At 32.8% G+C, this 19,916-nt stretch overlaps 3 protein-coding genes across 16 annotated transcripts in view; 1 reads left to right on the forward strand and 2 right to left on the reverse strand.

Annotated features, from left to right (window-relative positions):
- Positions 1-676: 676 nt before the first annotated feature.
- On the forward strand, positions 677-6,616 carry LOC106789659 (battenin). 3 transcript variants are annotated; one of them, XM_014754069.1, is made up of 9 exons: positions 677-1,014; positions 2,497-2,909; positions 3,499-3,889; positions 4,107-4,249; positions 4,454-4,612; positions 4,829-5,165; positions 5,438-5,587; positions 5,769-5,909; positions 6,144-6,616. In XM_014754069.1, the coding sequence occupies exons 3-9, from the start codon at positions 3,701-3,703 to the stop codon at positions 6,282-6,284; spliced, it is 1,260 nt and encodes a 419-aa protein (XP_014609555.1). In that variant the 5' UTR covers positions 677-1,014; positions 2,497-2,909; positions 3,499-3,700; the 3' UTR covers positions 6,285-6,616. The 3 variants fall into 3 exon arrangements, with proteins under 3 accessions (XP_014609555.1, XP_014609558.1, XP_014609557.1); XM_014754072.1 differs by having other exon boundaries at positions 2,556-2,909; XM_014754071.1 differs by lacking the exon at positions 677-1,014 and having other exon boundaries at positions 2,415-2,909.
- A 94-nt stretch (positions 6,617-6,710) lies between these two features.
- Positions 6,711-10,356, reverse strand: LOC106789658 (actin-like protein 6B). Its single transcript, XM_014754068.1, has 7 exons — positions 10,251-10,356; positions 9,915-10,109; positions 9,030-9,467; positions 8,614-8,954; positions 8,443-8,538; positions 8,220-8,374; positions 6,711-8,153 (listed from the first exon to the last, which is right to left on the reverse strand). Exons 1-7 carry the CDS (start codon positions 10,273-10,275, stop codon positions 8,066-8,068), a joined length of 1,338 nt encoding a protein of 445 aa, XP_014609554.1. The 5' UTR covers positions 10,276-10,356; the 3' UTR covers positions 6,711-8,065.
- Positions 10,357-12,498: 2,142 nt separating this feature from the next.
- Positions 12,499-19,916, reverse strand: part of LOC106789650 (Down syndrome cell adhesion molecule-like protein Dscam2) — a 148,042-nt gene continuing 140,624 nt past the window's right edge. For 6 of the 12 annotated variants that reach the window (XM_014754046.1, XM_014754053.1, XM_014754047.1 and 3 more), the window contains 10 exons: positions 19,621-19,853; positions 18,070-18,663; positions 17,639-17,908; positions 16,665-17,119; positions 16,309-16,582; positions 16,072-16,242; positions 15,831-15,985; positions 14,068-14,287; positions 13,475-13,565; positions 12,499-13,366 (listed from right to left, as the gene is read on the reverse strand). In XM_014754046.1, the coding sequence (XP_014609532.1) occupies positions 13,099-13,366; positions 13,475-13,565; positions 14,068-14,287; positions 15,831-15,985; positions 16,072-16,242; positions 16,309-16,582; positions 16,665-17,119; positions 17,639-17,908; positions 18,070-18,663; positions 19,621-19,853 (2,731 nt within the window). In that variant the 3' untranslated portion in view covers positions 12,499-13,098. The remainder of the gene's footprint in view (positions 13,367-13,474; positions 13,566-14,067; positions 14,288-15,830; positions 15,986-16,071; positions 16,243-16,308; positions 16,583-16,664; positions 17,120-17,638; positions 17,909-18,069; positions 18,664-19,620; positions 19,854-19,916) is intronic. The other 6 variants (XM_014754052.1, XM_014754057.1, XM_014754051.1 and 3 more) reach the window with 4 other exon arrangements.

Below are 19,916 nucleotides of genomic sequence, written 5' to 3' on the forward strand. Positions count from 1 at the left end.
TTTTTTACTGCGATATCGACAATTACCTTTTTTATGCTATTTCGAAAATGTTTTTTAAAAATATGCTTAAGTAATGTTGATTATTTCTTTCCTGTTTCCAAATGGACGTTAAATAATAATATTTAAACAATCATTACGATAATGATGCAAGGAAATAATTTTGTGGTATGCATGAATAGTAAATTATTTTATGAGCGCATTAGATTAAAAGTTTTACTTATAGATATTATATATTAGATTATGTAATAGATAAATTACGTAGATAACTATTATACTGATATTCTCGTCAATCATTGATATTGCTAGATAGATCTCGATAATAATAATAATAATCGAATATTATCAAAATTTCTTATCACGTGTTAACAGAATTCTAGATCATCTAACGGGTGTCTATAATTTTTCTCAATTAAATTTACTAATTCATTTGATGAATAAAAGTAAAGAAAAATTAAATATATACATTGAATAAATTATTGTATTTATTTGATTTTAATAGGAATAATAATCTAACATAATTTAATTTATTATTTTAATTTAAATGAAAACAAAAACACTATTACACATTTTATTATTAGTTAATTTTGTTGGATACGAAGCGAACACAAGAATTCTTTCTATGCGCAGTCGCACAACCTAATGTTGACCATAAAACGTTGATTTTGCCTGCGAGATATTTATTTCGATTCTAAAACTCGCGAAGGTCGGCACGTGCAACTGTTGTATTTAGAAAAAACATTTCAATATATTTCATAGAGTACTTGTGAAAGGATCTTTATAGATAACGATCTTTGTATCCTTTTTTAAAGTGTTTTTAATGATTTTCGTGACTCGCGAGTGATTTAACCAATTGTTTTTTATTTTGTAAATGTGCTTAACTATTTAAACGCAAATTTTTATGTTAAACTGTGATCATCGTGCGGGAGTCGCGATTAGATTATTTATTTTATAAAAAGATTAGATTCTTCGTGTCGAATATTTTTGTATTATTTTGTTATTAGTTTCAATCGTGCAGTAAGTATATTTATGTATTGTTTTCTGTTAGTATAGTTCCATTTCACTTAAGTGAAAGTAAAATTTTATATTATCAATCAGCACCGTTCTCGTTGCATTTAGTATACTTCGCCATGTATTCATATAGCACTTTTACATTCATTTATCAGCACTTGTCTCCGCATTAAGATTTTGATAAGAGAATAAATATGAAAGAAAAAAGAAAGAAACACTTCGAGATTAGTTAATTTTAATTAAACAAAGGGTATTTTTTATAAGGCCTAATCATTCCAGAATTCAACTTTTGGAATTCGTCAAGAGATTAGAAATTGGTATGACGTTTTTCCTTTAGCAAATGATAACGGAACAATAGTTATTTCTTTCTCTGTTTACATTCTTTTCCTTCAGACTTTCATGGTAAATGTTACGATACGTTTTTTTAAATCCTCTTTAAAAATTCATGAATTTCTTTTTAAAATTTTTTTCAAATGAATAAAAAGAAAAGATAAAAAAACCGAAAATATATTTTATATATATACATTCTACATAGATAAATTATTATTATAATTATTTTTAAACGCAGTTTAGTGAATATTAAATCACGTTATACAAAACGTAGTGTCACACGCACGCCACACAATATACACACGCGTCTGTTGTTATCTATTATTTTGTATTACCACAATATTATTGCGAATTCACACTTCACTTCTTTTATATATATATTTTTTACAAGACAATGATACCAATCAGTTTAATTTTGTAATAGTCAATTTTGTAATCGTCAATTGTGTAATCTTGGTTAGTAATGAAGATAGTTTAAATGTAAGTGACCTAGTCTTGACTAACAAAATGATGCACAGTGTACTTCAGGGTCATTATGCGACTTATGTCGAGATATCGAGGAATTTTTCCTTATGTCGTCATAGTTTCTATTTTTTTTTCTTATTATTTTAATTGTCAATACAAGGTAAAAGTACGAATATAGAATGGAATTAGATAAGATGTGGAGAAGGAGAAGGAGAAGGAGAAGGAGAAGGAGAAGGAGGAGAAGGAAAAGGAGAAGGAGAATGAGGAGAAAAAGATTAATGGGAAATCAAGAACACAGTCACGTTTCTTTTGTGCATTCAAAATAGTTACGATCTTTGAAGTGTGATTTCTTTTTACCTTCAATTATGACCCTTGATTCGCATACGTGATTTGCATTTAATTGATTCTCCGAGTTATAATCTTTAATTAATGTTCGATTTTTATTTTTTTTTTGTTTTTTTTTTTTTGTTTCTTTTTTATTTGTTTCCATTTAGTGTCACGCATGAATTGATATATCTTGTTGCGAATTAATTTCATTTTGTATTATAATCACAGTCATATCACATTTTATTTATATATCACGGAATCTTTATTATTATTGAATCTTACGAACACACACCAAAATTGTATTTTTTATATTGAGAAAATTTTTTTTATCGCTTGTGAACGTCACCTTATCTTTCTAATTGACAGTTTCACACCTGGATGGAGTATTAATAAAAAATAACAAAGTGATATCTTGCTTGCAACAGATGGATTTGCGATAAGCGAACTATAGAATTGATCGAATCTTTGTCGAGTTTATACGAACGAAAGTAAAATACTGAATTTGTTTGAAAAAGAAGAAGAAGATAAAGAAAAGAAAAACTAAAATAAGATTGTTATCAAAAAGATACTGGTTGGATCATCGAAATACGAAGGTTCATATTGCGGTTACTTCGAATGTGTAATCAGAAGATTATGGTGTCACGGAGTCGATAACTTAAAAATTTCTCGGAAACGTCTCGAAAGTTGACTTATACAAGTTTATAGCCGACTATCTCTCATTCCGAGATTCTTGCCCTCATATGACTAATATGCCTGGATGAAATAATATATAATAAGAAGTATAAATAATATTTATTATTTTTTTTTTCGTTATCACCATCGAATCATCAAATTATTTTCTGTTAATCGGGGCGGGTGTGGGGAGGAGAAGATAGATTTGTATCTTTTAAAACAAGATATGTAGATAGAAGGAAAGTGAATAATAAAACGTGTTGAGGGGATCATTAAGAGCATTAAGAAGAAAGTTCTTTGGGAAAAGGGAAAGGGAAATTTCTTGAAGGTCTCATTGCTGTCAGTTTCGATTTACTATGGTTTTACAATCTTTCAATCTTATTTCTTCTCGTTAAGAAACAAGTTCTGCTTGAACTGTGCTGTTATAACAACATACAAAAACAAAGATTTTATCAAGAAAAAAATTTATATATATAAATATATATATTTCTTTTTGGCTTATAAAAAATGAAGAATTTTTTCCAAACTATTCCACAATATTTAGAAAATGTTTATAAATTATTAATAAATAATTAACTTAGAATAAAGAATTTTTCGAAGTATTATGATAAAATGAATGAATACATATTTTCTTCCTAAAGTTAAATTTAATTTCGATGTTTAAAAAAACTATTGTTGCATTTGTTATTCGAAAAGCAATTTAGAAGACTGTGAACACGTGTTTATAAAGAATGAGACAGTAATATACTTACAACGAATTTAATAAAGAAATAAATACGTTTAATGAAAGTTAACAGTGCAAAGAAAATAGAAGATTGACGTTGACTATACTTTAAATAAGATATAAAAAGAAAGAAAGGGTTCGGTCCCTTATTAGAAAACTGGTTGAAAGGAGAACATGGCAGAAAAAGGCCTGTCAGAAAGTGAACGCAACGTAGTTCATGAATTCGATGAAGAAACTACGGTTAAAAGGATAAAATGGCGAAATCTTGTTGCATTTTGGATACTCGGAATGTGCAATAATTATGGTTACGTCGTCATGTTGAGTGCTGCTCATGATATCCTTGCCAGTAGGTTTGGTACTATAGTAAGTTCTTTATTTTTCTTCATCTATTTGTATTTTTTATTTTGACCGATTATTTTGTGTACGATTTTAAGAAACTCTCACTGTATATATTGAATCAATTAATTATTTTTAACACGATAATACGAGTTTCACTTCTATCGCGAGTGTGGAGGGTCATTCACATTATTATTTTTTATTTAATATCTTTTATTATTATTATTTTTTTTTGTTATTATAGAACGAAACAAGTGATACTAACGGAACAGAAATAATACGAGAAAGAGCGTGTAACACTGTATCAACCGGTGTAATACTTTTAGCTGATATATTACCATCTTTGGTGATTAAATTAATTGCACCGTTTTTACCATTTTTCGTCCAGTGAGTACATGATTTTTAACGACAACAAACAATTTTTTACACAATACAAAATTTGATAAATATTGTATTAAGAATAAATAAATCTGGGTTATAATCTCAGCACGTCGATGGAATGAATTCTGCGTAAATCACTTCGGGGATTACGTTAATTTAGTATTTCAAAAAATAATCCTGATCGATATATTCGAATGATATTAATTACAGTATTCGACTGGCTACCTGTATCTCATTTTCCGCTGCAGGATTTATAATGGTATCAGTAAGCACTACCAAGTGGCTCGCCATTATGGGTGTCGTTGCTACATCTATTTCCTCAGGATTGGGTGAAGTTACTATGATCAGTTATAGTCATCAATATTCTAAGTAAATTTATTTATATATTTAATCTTAATTATTTATATATTTAAACTTATCTTTCGTGTGAATAGGGGGAAAAGAGGAAGGAGAATATAATATATTATATAGGTGTATTTTTATTTTTAATTAATTTTAAAAGAATTGAATAAAATAATACGCGTATAAACATAATTATTGAAATGACAGATTTCGTTAATTATTTCATTGTTTTCTTGCAATTAGACAAGTTATTTCAACATGGTCGTCGGGAACTGGAGGTGCTGGTCTTATAGGTTCCCTCTCATACGCTGGTTTAGCAACATGGTTAAAAACATCGGACACTTTGTTACTGATGTTGATTGTACCATGTATCCAAGCTGTTACATTTTGGTTCATTTTGGTTCATCCATCTAATACGGATCGTCTTTTCGTTAAACGTCGTACAGAAAGTCAGGAACAAATCATTGAAACACCAACGATAAATTTCAAGGATAAAATACGTTTGATTCCTGGATTGCTAAAATACATGGTTCCATTAGGATTCGTTTATTTCTTCGAATATTTCATTAATTATGGCCTGGTAATGTGTTTTTCTATTTTTAATCATTAATTTACTACGTCTTTATTGTTTATCGTTTAAGTAAATAATTTTGATAAAGTTCGTTTGTTTTTTTTTGTTCGTGTATTTTATAATTCGTGATGCATTTCTTGTTTTTTTTTTCTTTTTTTTTAGTTATTTATTTTTAATAAGATTTTATATTTTTCCATATAATTTTGGAGTACTATTTCTTTTTTTTTATCGACACATTTTCTCATCGTTATAGATCAATTTGTTCTTTTATTTTTTTCAAGTACGAGTTAGTTCAATACGATAATATATGGTTGACGTATCACGAGCAATATAGGTGGCTTCAAGTGGACTATCAGATTGGAGTATTCATTTCGAGGTCATCGGTAAATCTAGTTAGTTTTAATAAGATCTGGATCATGGCTGTTCTTCAGGTAACAGAATATTTCACGATGGAATTATATCCCAACGTGATATTATTTACTTTCTCAATCAGTACTTCACTTTTTTCTCTTAATCTATTAAATTTATTTATTTATTTTGGTCTTTCACACACACACACACACCCACAAATGATGTTATCTATAAATTGTATTTCATATTTTTTATTTTCAGTTCTTAAACGTCATGATTATACTTTTCGAAGCTATATTTTATTATATTCCTAATTTTTGGATCGTGTTTGTCGTTGTCCTATGGGAAGGTTTTATCGGTGGTAGTGCCTATGTTAATACTTTTTACAGAATGTCTAATGAGGTATATTTATATTTTTTTAAAACATTAATTTGAGAACTTTTAATTGACGAATATTAGAATCAAAATTGATATTATTTGTATTCATTTATATATCGAACATTGATTTAATATGAGAATATATAATAATTAAGACAAAAACTTTGTCTGTTATTATATTTTTCTTTATTATAATAATTCGATAGAGTATTTTTGTTTAAATTAAAAATTTACTTATTCTTTTTCTTTTCTTTTTAGATCCCATTAGCAGTTAGACAAATTTCATTGGGAATAGCAACAATGGCGGACGCTATTGGCATTGCATTTGCTGGTTGGTTGTCAATGCCAGTGCACAATGCAATCTGTGAATTACCAAAACCCATAAGATTAGGTAGCTAGGAACGAATAATTCGATGAAAAATTCTATTTGAAAATCGTATTACTAATACACGAGAGAGAGAGAGAGAGAGAGAGAGAGAGAGAAAGGAGTGTAAATAATTTATTTTTTCATCGAACTCAATCGATTAGTATATGAATTTGATTTACAAATAATTAGATTTATATTGTAGTCTTATAATTTATAATATAATTTTTTTAATTTATGTTAATACGACAAACACATGTGATAAATTTTTGTGATTTCTTTTTTTGTTGTTGCCATCCACCAAAGTGGATTAATCTTTAGTTAATATTTCGTCCTATTCTTGTTTTTTTTATTTTTATTTAAACGTTTTTTATTTTTTTTTTTCAATTTAATTTTATTATTATGAATTTAAGAATAATAAAGTGGAGTTAGGAGAGGGGGGAGTGGAGAGATAATACGTAGCAGACACTTAAAAGTTTATTTTGTCATTTGTTTGAAATATTTTTCATATTTGTCTAGTACAAATATGTACTTATACATGATTAGGAACAAGGATAACTTATCTGACTCGTAAAAATAAAAGATATACGCGTATACGTACCACAAACATGATTACACATGTTCTCACACATACCCACGTAATTAAAAAAGAAAGGAAAAAGTAAATCAATTTTATCTTCTTTTTTTTTTTGAAATTTTTCTCTCGTTAAAATTTTGCACGATAAATTTCGATTTAATTTTTGTTGTATTATATTAAATTTGTACGATTATTTATAAATATAAATTGAGACGATACGACGTGCAAGCATTTATAGCATTTAAGCATTAATACAATGTCGAATTAAAATTATATTGTTTATTTGATTAATTAATGATTAATTCCAATATTAATATTATTTCAGTCGTTTATATATGTTTCAAATAAGTATGTATGTGTATGTGCGTGTGTAATACACTCGAAAGATATTCTATGTTCTTCCGATAAAAACGCAATTAATATTATTATTATAATTATAATTATAATTATTATTATTATTTCTCTTAATCAACTATTCGATGACCAAAATTTCTATTTTTTCTTTTTTTTTTTTTCAATGAAATGGACGCAAGATAAATGTCGAGTATACGCACGCAAAAATTCTTTCTTTCCAAAATTTGCTATAAAAAATAAAATTAAAATATATTCTTGTTACAACACGTATAATGATATATTGTTTATAATTTTACGAGAACATTATTTTATTATACAATTTTGTAATTTTTCTCCTTTATCTGCAAGAATGCAAGTTTACTCGATCATATTTTTGGTTTCGTTTTGTTTTGTTATTATTATAATAGGTCATTTTTCCATCGAACAATATTTAATAATAATGATACAGATAAAAATCGTTTAAAAAAATATTGAATAAAAAATAGGAACTTCATTAAAACTAATGATTCGAACGATCATTCGGGCAAAGTAGGAACTATAATTTGTTACTTTTCGAATAAACACGCTGATCCAACAACATTGGCGATTGTATAAAACGATATTTTGATTAATAAAATGTTTTTTCTTTTTCTTTTTTCTCCTTATATAATATAAATATGACCCAGTCGTTATCGTTTCATTCGCCAAAAAGTCGATCTTACCGTCGTTCCAAAAGTCGTTGCAATTAATACTTATCATTTTACATATTTAATAATTAATAAATATATATATATATATATATATATATATAGCTAATTATTAAATATATACTAATATCTAAAATATATACGTTACGTGACAATAATGGAATATTCAATGTACGTTTGATTTGATTAATTTTTTGATTTATCGAGTTGAGCATGGCGGATCAATTTCAGTTCTGGGTGTCTCAAAATCGCCTTTCCATTTTTCCAGAAGACCACGATCCCTGAAACTATATAAAAATCAGTGACATTTTAATCATATAAAAATATGGATATGATAAACAAAACAATTGTACCGTTCTAAAATCAATTTCCCAGATTCTTCATACTCCTGTCTTGACAACCACATTTGTTGAAAGGATCCAAGTGAGCTTAGTATTGAACCACCGATCCAAGCACCATAACGACGTTCACTTGGACTATTGGCGCTGATTATTTTCAATCTCATACTCTGTCAACAAAGTTAATCATAATTAAATAATAATCCGTTCAACAAAATAATGATAAATAAATAATTACCGGAGGTGTTTTACTAGCCAGGTCTCTGTTTAATCTTTCGCTGAATCCTTGCAAACAAGAATTACCTCCAGTTACCACAACGCTGCCGTACAAACTCTTAAATCAATAATAATTTGATTAGTTCAAATATTTTTAAAGATCATATCGTTAAGAATATTAGTCGATACTTACAGGTCTTATATCCATATCACACATGCCAACACTTGTTGTTACTAATGGACCAACACCTAGAATGCTAGCACCAACACCTTTAACATTACTAGGATCAAACAATGCCTCTGGTATCATTAGTCTTACGGAACCAAAATCGTCGTTATAGCCAGTTGGAAATTCAAAATGTTTCATTGGTAAAGTGTTAGCCATATCTTCGTCGTAAGGACTGTCGGAAACTTGCAAACAATTCATTTGAAAGTCTTGCAGCAACTCTCGTACCATGTAAGTTAACCAGGAAGTTGTTGGTTGGGGTCCAAGTCTTCTTGTCCAACGTGGTGGATCCCTTTCTCTAACCACATCTAAAAATAAACATAATTAATGATTGATTAATTAATTGATCATTAATATGATATTACAAATGATAAAGTTGTTACCTTTGCTAGCGACAAGAGAAGCAGGTATCAATTCGATATCTTTTTCTTCAAAAAATTGTCTACATTGCATCGTAATAAAATCACCCCCCAAAGGACTCTTAACAATTCCCTGTGTTATAACATAACCATCGTGAACCGGTACAGCACTCGTGTGTGTTGCACCACTGTCGACAACCATTGCTGTTGATCTCCCATTGGCGTATGCAGCTAAAACTGCATTCTTACAAATGTACATTGCTGGAACGTTAAACTTCTCGAACATTAATTCCAAAAGTTTCTCTCGTTTAATTCTCGTATTCCAAGGACACTCCGTCATCAGGATTGGATGATGTTCTGGTAATGCGTGAAGACGTTGCTTGTAGGTGTACTCGGTTAAACGTTCGAACATGTCCCAATCTTCGACCATTCCATCTTTCATCATGCTGACCATTTCCATATCTTATAAAATAGATATTTATTAATTATGCTACTTTATTTATTTATTTATTTAATTTAAAATTTTAAATCTCTAAAGGAATATATATGTATAGAAAAAAAAGAAAAAATAAAGATTTTCAATTTCTATACTTTACGAAATAAAAGATAAATATTGCACGCGTTACTTTTTATAATTATTAATTTAATTTCAAATAAAATAATACAATATAAATATCAAAACGAATGATATAACACTAGATAAATATTAGATTAATAAAATCAAACGATTTGAAATAATCAAATTTTGTTTAACATCTCATAAATTGATTTTTATGATTAAAGTCAATTAAATCAATTCCATTAATCTATATAGATGAAAATATTAAATTTCAATTTAATTGAGATAAAATAAATAAATAAATAAGTAAACATAAAAAGAGAAGGGGTGTGAGGGAGAGAGGACATTACCCTTTTTACGGACTTGAATGGCGGTGACGTCGATGTTATAGTGTTTCCTAACTGTATGATTACATTCCGGAGAATCGACGGGATCCTCCCATACGCCAAGGTTCGTTGGGATTTCAGCCTTTGGTGTATCCTCACCGCCATATCCAACGCGTAGGCTCTGATGTCCAACGTCGAAAATAATAGCACCTACCTCGTCTAATTACGACGAAAGATTAAATAATCTTACGCGACGTGTATGTGTGTATGCATGCACGTGTGTGTGTGATATTATTAATTTTTTAAATTGTTGATAATCCAACTGTATAGAAAAAATACGGAAGAGCTTGCACTACTCACCACCACCGTAGACACCACCGCTCATAGTATCTGCAAGGAGCTATGGTTTCGCGCATGCTCAATCAAATTCTTCCATGGTGCGCTTCCATACTGGGGAAAGCTTTTCATTATTATTCCTGGATCCATTCGATAGAACCTACCGACCAACCAACCAACCCTGACCTCCTCCTCTCTCATTCTACCCTTAACTTCCTCTCGAATAATCCCCTATACTTTATTTTATAGAAAATGTTTATATTTTATTTACCTTAACAATGCGTTTTCTTACCAATTGTATCCGATATGGTCACGTAATTATTTTTTCCGTGTCAAATATTTTTTTTTGAATTATATTTACGATTTGTTAGTAGTTATAAAATTATCTATTACATATATATATATTATTAATATATTAAATTTCGGTAATTGAACATTTCATACTTAATGATTTAATAATGTAATATATCTATAATATATTAATTGTATATATATAGTAATCGTATATAGATCATCTTTAAATAATTGTATTTTTTTGTCGGAAGTATCAAAAAGAGGATTGTTCAAGGGTTTTCAATAGAAACGTTATCAATATGGAATTAGTGTTGTATATTTTACAAAGTAAATAGAATATAAACAATCTAAAGTTATCTAAAACACAATAGTACGAATTTCGTGGTAAATCATTTCATATGTCATAAAGTAGACGATATATCAACAGGGCGAGTTCTCTCTCTCTCTCTCTCTCTCTCTCATTATCTTTCTCTCTCTCTCTCTCTCTCTCTCCCTCTCTCTCTCTCTCTCCCTCTCTCTCTCTCTCTCTTTTTCTCTCTTTTTCTCTTATTTGGCTCACGTCACCTAAATTCGAGAGTCGAAATAACGAGTACGACTGAAAAATGATTGATCGTTCATATTGTCGAGCGAACGAACGATTATTTCACTTATTAGATACGTTTTTTTTCGCAAACTGATTCAAGATGACAACACATATTTAATACATATGCATTTTTTTTTCTTCATTTTTTTTTCTCTTTTTTTTTTTTTTTTAGATATCCGAAGGCTGCTGCTTCTGCATCTGCGTCTGCGTCATATTATCTTTTTATTTCACTTTATTTTATTATTTTTATTCTTTTTTTTTATTATTTAATATTAATATTAATATTTATTTTATTTTATTTTATTTTTTTTCCCCTTTTTTATTTTTCTTATACTCGCAATGAAACTTCGCATTTGTTTTTATTTTGTTTACAACGCCGGGTCCGCCACCGATAAATGAAATCGTCTAGACGGCGAGCAAATTATACATTTCGAACGCCATACTTTTATATTTTATTTCTCTTTCTTTTTAATTATTAGTTTATTTATTTATTTCTTTCTTTCTTTCTTTCTTTAATCGTTGCTTAAGATTCGAGCGTATCATTTCGTTTAATTTACATTTCCTTCTTTGCACGACACGTCGATGGTAAGGAAACAAATTAAAAAAAAAAAAAGAAAAAGAAAAAAAAAATAGAAATCAACGCGATCCCGAGTTTTTTACTTTCGTTTTTTATTTTTTCATTTTTATTTTTACTTTAAATTTCCTCTCTCTCTCTCTCTTTCTCTCTTCTTTCGTAGGATACCTTCGTACGACACTGTGCTCTGTTTTACATACATACGTAAATAACGTGAACGAATCTCATCATTTCTAAGGAGAATTTGTCTCGATGTCTCTCACTCTCTCTTTTTCTCATTCTTTCTCTTTCTCTTTTTCTCTCTGTTTACTTTGTTTTATTTTTTCTCTCTTCTGAATTTCTAATTGGAAGACGAACACGTAAATACGGAATAAAAGTTAGCTCGTTGCTCGTGTATTATTTAATTAATTAATTAATTAATTTATTTATTTATTTATTTATTTATTATTATTATTATTATTATTAATATTATTATTATTATTATTATCATTATTATTATTACTTTTTGTTAATACGAATAACATATATGTAAATACGTACGACGTGGGTGTAGAAAAATCCAAAGGAAGGAACTTAGACGAGTCTGAATTGGCGGACTCGTCGTGATTTGCGGACTCGTGAAAATGTCTCTCGAGGAACATCGAAGACAAATATACATGCACACATACACACACACGCGCGCGCACACACATACGCATACACATATATATGCATGTATTATGCGTACGCAGTTTTAATTTATATACGTATGTATATAATTATACTCTTGAGAGAGCTGCTGCTGCTGCTGTTCTTTTTTTTATTTTTTTATTTGTTTCTTTTTTTCTTTTTTTTTATTTTTTGGCACGGGTTATTCGCTCATTTGTGTTGTTTATTTGTTTTTAAAAATTTGTCTTTTTATTTGTTATCTTTTAAAATTATCCTTTCTCGATAGTGATGATGGTTATATAATTACTTATCATCTTTATAAGACGGAGACGCGTTAAAATGAAAAAATGGCAGTTTAGAGCACACATGGTTGTTGAAGTTTAAGACGAGCTCGTTTTGTTGATAATAATAAATACAGTCGGCGCGCGTTCCTTGGGCAAGTTGTTTGAGGAACGCCTGGTAAGATTCGTCAAAGATCATCAAAGGAGGAGGGGCCGGGAACAAGGTGCGTAGGGACAAGGCAGAGATAATTAATTAACGAGTGTCCTGATTAATTAACAACAGACGGACCCTAGCTCACATCGATATAATTAATTTGAAGGTGCGACGATCAGAGTTATGGTGATACTATTCGGTTCTGTTTGTTCTTCCTGTTCGTATCGTTGGGATTGAATTAGCGTAGCTTAAGTTTTTAGGTTGTTCTCTTCTTCGTTTAAGTATTATTCATATTCTCGTACGTATGGATTTACGTAAGGTTTTTTTTCATTTATTATTTACACCGCGATTACGAAGTCACGGACATTTCGTTGGCTGCAGTGACCACCACGGTCCAGGTCGCACTCCGCTTCGCTTAACTCAAACGCGTCGGAGAAGCCCGAGGGTGGGTCCAACTTGGGGACGAACAGGTTTCCTGATCCGTCACGTTCCTGGTCCCGATTGGTACAGGAATTGCTCGACTGGTGCTTGGAATTGCCAATCCCGGTGATTGGCCCGAAGTTGGTACGGGTCTCCTCGCTGGGATGACGCGCCAACCGTAACATCCTGTTTTTCAATGATAATAGTATATTATACTTCATCTATCAAATCTTATTTACGTAAGATACAATATTACGGATGAAAATAATTTGATGGTATGTATTTCTAACTTACTTGGGTCTTCCCCTTCCAGGAAACGATTTTCTCTCAAGAATCGGTGAGGGTTCTGTAGACGTGCTAGATTCTGGTCCATGGTACAAGAAGTCTGTAACACGTTACAATACATTTATCTTGAATAATCTGTCACAGAATATAACACTCCACCGAATATTTAATTTATTATTTTTCTATCATTTTATTTATTCAACGGACGACGTAGCGTACCTCGCTTAAATCTAAGATACGGATAATACGGAAAAAAGGCAAATACAAGTGGGTGCTGTAGTGCGTTAGTATCGTAGAATCCTGCGGTAATCTTGAAATTTTTATAACTTTGGATATACAACTATTAGGACGATCGACCTGATTTGAATCAATTGTGAGAATAGCAAAAGATCAGAGAAAAATAAAAGAGAAAGAGAGAGAGAGAAACTAGATAAAGAAAGATCAACAGAATCCAATCCAAGTGAATGAGATAGATAGATAGATAAATAGATTGATAGATAAATAGATAGATATAGATAGAAGAAATACTGAAAAATAAAGTTGAAAAGAAAGAAAGAAAAAAAGACAATCAAAAAGGTAGAAAACAATGATAAACTGCATACTGTGGACACGCGAATCGGCGGCAGACGCCGAATGGTGCGAATCGACGAGATGATTGGAAGACTCGGTTCGGCTGCTGGTCCCGACTTCCGTGTCGCTGTCCGAGCCCAGGGTGTCGTATTCCTCCGACTCGGACTTGCCCTGACTGACCTTGTGCGTTTTGTGCAAGGGTGCAGAGGACGAACGGCCTCCGCGTACCTTAGTGTACCGGTTGCAATCCGACTGCAATCAGACGGAATTGTGGTTTCGATGAATGGCACTTCGCACGAGTTTCAACGAGGACACGCTAAACCGACAAAAATTCGCCCCTTCCCCCTTTTCCCCCTTCCCCACATCCCCCGCTATATATCTACACGTGTCCGATCATTTTCTTCTATCCGTTTTAGCTGATAATTCATTTCGAATGAATTTTCGGAATGATTGCTACCCTCTCTTACCCTTTTGAGATCAGACAACACGACAGTTTCTCATTTAATTTAGATCGTATTTACGTAGATACATCCGAAAGTTTAGCCAATTGAATCGTATAGAGTGGATGAATGATCTCTAGATCAGGGCCACTGTAATTCGATTTTCTGTTAACTTCTTAGAGGAGTTCTGCATGAAACTACGTCGTCATCGATAAAGAGAGAAAAAGAGATAGAGAGATAGAGAGAGAGTTAGAGAAAGTTAGAGATAGAGAGAATGAGAGAATGAGAGATAGAATGTCACTCTCTGATATTGATTTTAATTTCGAGCGCCAGAGGACGATGAAGAAGAACGAAATTCGACAGTGAAAGAATAAAAGTGAAAAAGAAATAAACCCTAGGCTAACTCTCGATGCGCAATCGAGGTTACCTTTAAAAAAGGTATGTTCAAAAATAGAATAGAAGTGATCCCTCGAGTGGCGCTGATCTAGATTCTTAGGAATATTCCTTTCCCTTCCCTTCCTCCCCCCCCCCCGTCCCCGGTGACCCTTCTATTTTTCGTTACTTTTCAACGTTGGTCAAAGTATGAGAGATGCTTTTTTTTTTTTGTTGGGATCGCAAAATGACGGATTCGGAGAGCTGTCGATGAGTGAGTGTTGTCGGTGTTGCGTTTCCCTCATTAACGGACTAATCAGGACGTCTGCGAAAACGAAGCAAGGTGGGACCAGCAGCCGCAACGATCGTTGGATTATTTCTTTGATTTGTCAGGCTCGTTAACCTCTAATTAATCTACTGTTCACGCTATTTGTTTAACGAAACTTAGGAGATCGAAGCAGATAGGCTTTTGGTCTGCTCGTCCTGACACGTGTCGCAAGAAGAAAATAAATGAAATAAAAATATATGTATATATAGAAGGGGGAAGATATAAATAAAAGAAAAGATAAGAAAAGAAAGGTTTACAAAGTCAGGTCAGACTTCGTTGGTGAAAGCTGCGGTTAGTGTCTATGCATGCAATCATATTTTAAACAATCATTTTTATTTTCCTAATGCTAAAATCTTGAGAACTTGATTAATTAATCGGATTCGAATTGGTCGTCCGATCAGCGAAAATAAAAATAATCGAAACAAATAAGATTGAGCACTTTTAATCTCTCGGGACGCATTGATTTTTTTTTTGGTTTGTTTTTTTTTTGTATATCCATGCAGTGTGCATTGTGTGTATCCCGGGTGTCGTACGACGATGCCTCGGTGATTTTTTTTAGGATGCATGATGGTGGTGGTGAACGAACGAAAAGTAACGATCAGGTGGGTGGTGGTGGTGGTGGTGATAGGTGGAATCAATGATAATCTGACGATACCTCTCTTAATTGTAGCGTATCAGCGGTTGACAGCCGAGGATCGTGATAAACGAAGGTTTGAAGTGGTGCTGCTGAGTTGCAACGACTGTCACCTCCTGCGGGAACACTTTCTTCCAATTGAAATGTTGCATACGGATAGATGTCCTCCGAATATTCTATAAATCATTAGAAAATTCATTATAATTAAAGTAGAATTTGTATAAGTTAATTTTGCATTGTTGTTGTTGTGTGTTTAACTTACCTGGAATTTTTTCTAACGTAGCCATCTCGCGTATCGGAGAACGCAAAGGTTTTCTTACGGTAGCATAATATTGTTCACGTTGTTCCATATTTTGTTTATTGTCTAATGCCGCAGCAGTTTGAGCATCGTGTAAGCTACCCATGTCACCCATGAAAGAACCTACGATAGATACTAAAAATTAAACGATGCGCTTGTTCTCATTATATTTATTATGTACTGGAAACGTGATGTACTTACGTTTGCGAAAACAGTAAAATACAGCACCAGCCGCAGCGATAACAGCCAAAGAGCTCAGTACCAAAGGAACGATCAATTTTAGGTCCGAGTATACCGGCGTATGTTGTGGTATAAAATGATCGATTTCGATAGTTGCTATGGTCGAACTAACGTGTAGTTGTAGGGTCGTCACTTTGTATTCGACGACGGAGGAACCAGCATTGTTGTGTGCACGTATACGAATGTCGTAGCTCGTACCGGGTAGTAATTCGCTCAGAGTATAAGTTTTTTGTACCTTCGAAAAGATAATCAAAGGGTTTACGTGAATATCCCTAGGGATATAAGAAAAATGATTTTCGAGAAAATGGGGAATGTACCTCGATGTTGCTGGAAACCAATGTCCAAGTATCCTCTCCGTTTTTTCGAAACTCTAACTCGAAATAAGTTATTGGACAGCCACCGTCGTTCCAGGAGTTTAGATGCAGCGTGATCCAGGATACGTTGACGGTTATAAACTTGTCGGCACTACCAGGCGAATCTTCCGGCTTGGAACCTTCAGTTCTGGCTTTAACAATCTCGCTGGGCGAACCCATGCCAATTAGATTGTAAGCCGTCAAATACATCTGGTAATCATTGCCGCACCAAAGACGAGACAGTACGAAGCTGCTCATCTTGTGGGACACTTTGACCTCTTCCCATTCGCCGGATTCACGTTTATAATGGAGGATGTAGCCCCTTATCATAGAACCCCCATCGTCGCCGTTTTTCCACTGAACGTTTATCGAATTACTTGTCGCGCTGATGGCGTGTAAAAGTGGTGCTGCCGGTGGAACTGGGGAAATAGAATAAAAAGAAGTGAAAGAGAAAGAAAGAGTGAGAAAGAATATAAGTAGCAAAGAAAAGGGGAGAAGAAAAGGAAAAGGAAAAAGAACAAAAAAAAAACCGTAAGAAAGGTAAAGAAAAGAACAGACGCATAGAGACCTTAAATGACGCGAATCCGATTGAATTTCTATAGCGCGAGTGTTAAGGGTCTTTCTCTTTACCCGAAAATTCGATTTTCTAAACGAAGGAAAAGTCGAGGAAGAAAAAAAGAAGCTTGGCTAGCTTCTAATGGTCCCCGCCGCCCCCCTCCCTCGCCCTCGCTCTCGCACCTTCTTTATTCGAGGCAAAAGTTCATTTTAATTTTCTTTACCGAGATCTAATTTATTAACTCGCTCGAGTAGAAGATGTTAAAGGACTTGGCACGTGACCAACCCTAGGTTAACTTTGTTAAACAACGATAATGAGACTGGCATAAAAGAAAACTTCGTTCTATGTTAATGTTAGCATATACATATATATAGATATATACCTTGTACAATTAAACGATGGGTTATTTGATCAGAACCATGACGATTTTCGACGAAACAAGTGTAATTCCCGCTGTCCTCTCTATGCAACTCCGTTATCTGTAAGGAACCATCTTGTAGCATGGATATTCTCGCTGATGGTTTAACCATTTGACCCCATTGTTTCCAGGTCACCGAAGGTTCCGGTTTGCCAACACTTTGACAAGGCAACGTGACGTCTCGTTTCCAAGGTATTACGAAAGCCATACCGAAAGCGTAAATTGCAGCTCGGACTGCAAAACATCATTGGACACATCCTATTAACTTAGTTTCATTCTTTTTCTCTTGTTTTTGTGTGTAAGATATATTATAAAAAGTAATCAACATATATTAATCCTATATCGAGTAAGAGAAAAAAATAAGACAAATGAAAAAAAATAGATCTATTACCTACCTTCGATAGATGGGGAAACGGTAATAAGCGGAGTCTTTGGTCCCTCACCAACCGACGTGATTGCAGCTATACTGAACTCATATTGATTCCTTTTATGCAAATTTTCAGCTTGGAAACTAGTTTGATGAGGTGAAATAGCTCGTTTAAACCACTTGCTGTCACTCCCAACGCTACGGATATGAACGTTGTAGGAAGTGATGTTGCCGTTGCTCCTTAGTGGTGGTAACCAAGAGACGATGATAGATGTTGCTGAACTAGCTACAGCCTTGACACCGGCCGGGACTTCGGGCAAGTCTTCTTCGGTGACACAGTAAAGTGGTGCCGAGGCAACCCCATCTCCGGCTCTGGTAAAGGTCAATGCTTGGATCGAATAATTGGTATATTTTTCCAATCCATGTATCACCACGGTCAACGCCGTTGTTATCTTCATTTCTGATTTGCTCGATTCCGTCATACTGTCCATGTTCTCCCACATCACTTTGTAACCCTTCAGAATGCCATTCAAACTCGAATCCGGGGGCGGATCCCATGAGACTTGCAACGATTGCGAGGACAATGCCGTACATCTTACGTCCGAGGGTGGACTACTTGGTACTGAAAAATAATAAATCATCATTCTTTTCTTCCTTCCTTCTTTTATTTGGATTTTTTTTCTTTAAGAACAAATGTAATACGAGTCCAGCGGAGTTATCCGATAAACGTGCTGTGCTACTCTCTCTCTCTCTTTATTTTCTTCTTCTTTTTATTTTGATTACGAATACGCGTAAAACTTTTAAATCTCGATTCCTAACTCTCATTATTAGGCCCTTATTGTTGTTGTTACTGATATTTCCTTTTCCAGTTTCTTTGTTCTTTTTCGTTTTCACTAAAGTAAGCTTTTTGTTTCTCCTCGTATCTTTCTCTAGAAATCTAACCTCGGAAATGCTTAATGCACGCAAAGTAGAGACGGGATTGGCTTTAACCAAGAGGTGGAATGTTTATCCAACCTGGACTGGATGAAAGAACGAAAAGTACTCGAGAAATTTAAGCGGCGTATCGCATTCAACCTTGTGCTACGGATTAAAGAAAAGTTATTTGCAAGTGGATCACTCGATCTCTCTCTCTCTCTCTCTCTCTTCCTCTCTTTTTTCTATTTCTTCTTTTTTCTTTTTCTCTTTCTCTTTATCTTTCTCTGGCGCGTGCAGCCGACCGTTTCACCCACCGGTTTGAATTTATTATTTAGCCGAGAGTCGACAGTCGGTGGTGGTGGTGGTTTGTATGCATTACGAAACTCGCGATAGGCTTCAAAAAACGTAAGCATTATTCTTTTCTTCATGAATCTTTGAAGTATCTCTCGAATTATCAATGAAAATAAAATGGTCTAGACGAGTGAAATTTATTTCCCTTTTTTTTTTTTTTCTTCCCCCGTAAAAAATGGAAGATTATACTTTTCGTTTATTTGTTTTTTTTTTTACTAGACGATACCATATTAATAACAACAACAATAATAATTATAATTATCAAACTCGAAATAATATATTCCAATAAAAAAAAATAAATGTTAATTCTTACCGTCTTCCAAAGTTGTAGCTACGACTTCCGATGTAACAGGTCCTTGTCCTAAATGATTGTATGCTTGTACAACTACACTGTATCGCGTGAATTTCTTTAAATTCGTTAATTGATATTGACGACCTGGAAGAGAGGTCCTTGCCAAACCTAACGCAACGCTTGCCGTAGAAATTCGTCTTTCTACTGTTTTGTAAGTGTACTGTTCAGCTGCCAAACTAAATTGAAGAAGAAACCTTAAATATTTTTGTATTATATTAATTGTATTCAAAATATTATATATAAAAAAGAAAAAAAAA

Source organism: Polistes canadensis, unplaced genomic scaffold (assembly GCF_001313835.1).
Source record: "Polistes canadensis isolate GaletaPanama2010 unplaced genomic scaffold, ASM131383v1 scaffold_195, whole genome shotgun sequence".
NCBI classification, from domain to species: Eukaryota; Metazoa; Arthropoda; class Insecta; order Hymenoptera; family Vespidae; genus Polistes; species Polistes canadensis.

What these genes read in the sequence shown, in the direction of transcription:
- LOC106789658 (XM_014754068.1), bottom strand. Translation starts at nt 10,275, where the DNA reads ATGAGCGGTGGTGTCTACGGTGGTG. An exon ending in TTCTCTTGTCGCTAGCAAAG is followed by an intron (nt 8,955 to 9,029) that starts GTAACAACTTTA and finishes GTTTATTTTTAG; the next exon opens with ATGTGGTTAGAGAAAGGGAT. An exon ending in GGGAAATTGATTTTAGAACG is followed by an intron (nt 8,154 to 8,219) that starts GTACAATTGTTT and finishes ATTTTTATATAG; the next exon opens with TTTCAGGGATCGTGGTCTTC.
- LOC106789659 (XM_014754069.1), top strand. Translation starts at nt 3,701, where the DNA reads ATGGCAGAAAAAGGCCTGTCAGAAAGTGAACGCAACGTAGTTCATGAA. An exon ending in TATAGTCATCAATATTCTAA is followed by an intron (nt 4,613 to 4,828) that starts GTAAATTTATTT and finishes TCTTGCAATTAG; the next exon opens with ACAAGTTATTTCAACATGGT. An exon ending in TTTACAGAATGTCTAATGAG is followed by an intron (nt 5,910 to 6,143) that starts GTATATTTATAT and finishes TTTTCTTTTTAG; the next exon opens with ATCCCATTAGCAGTTAGACA.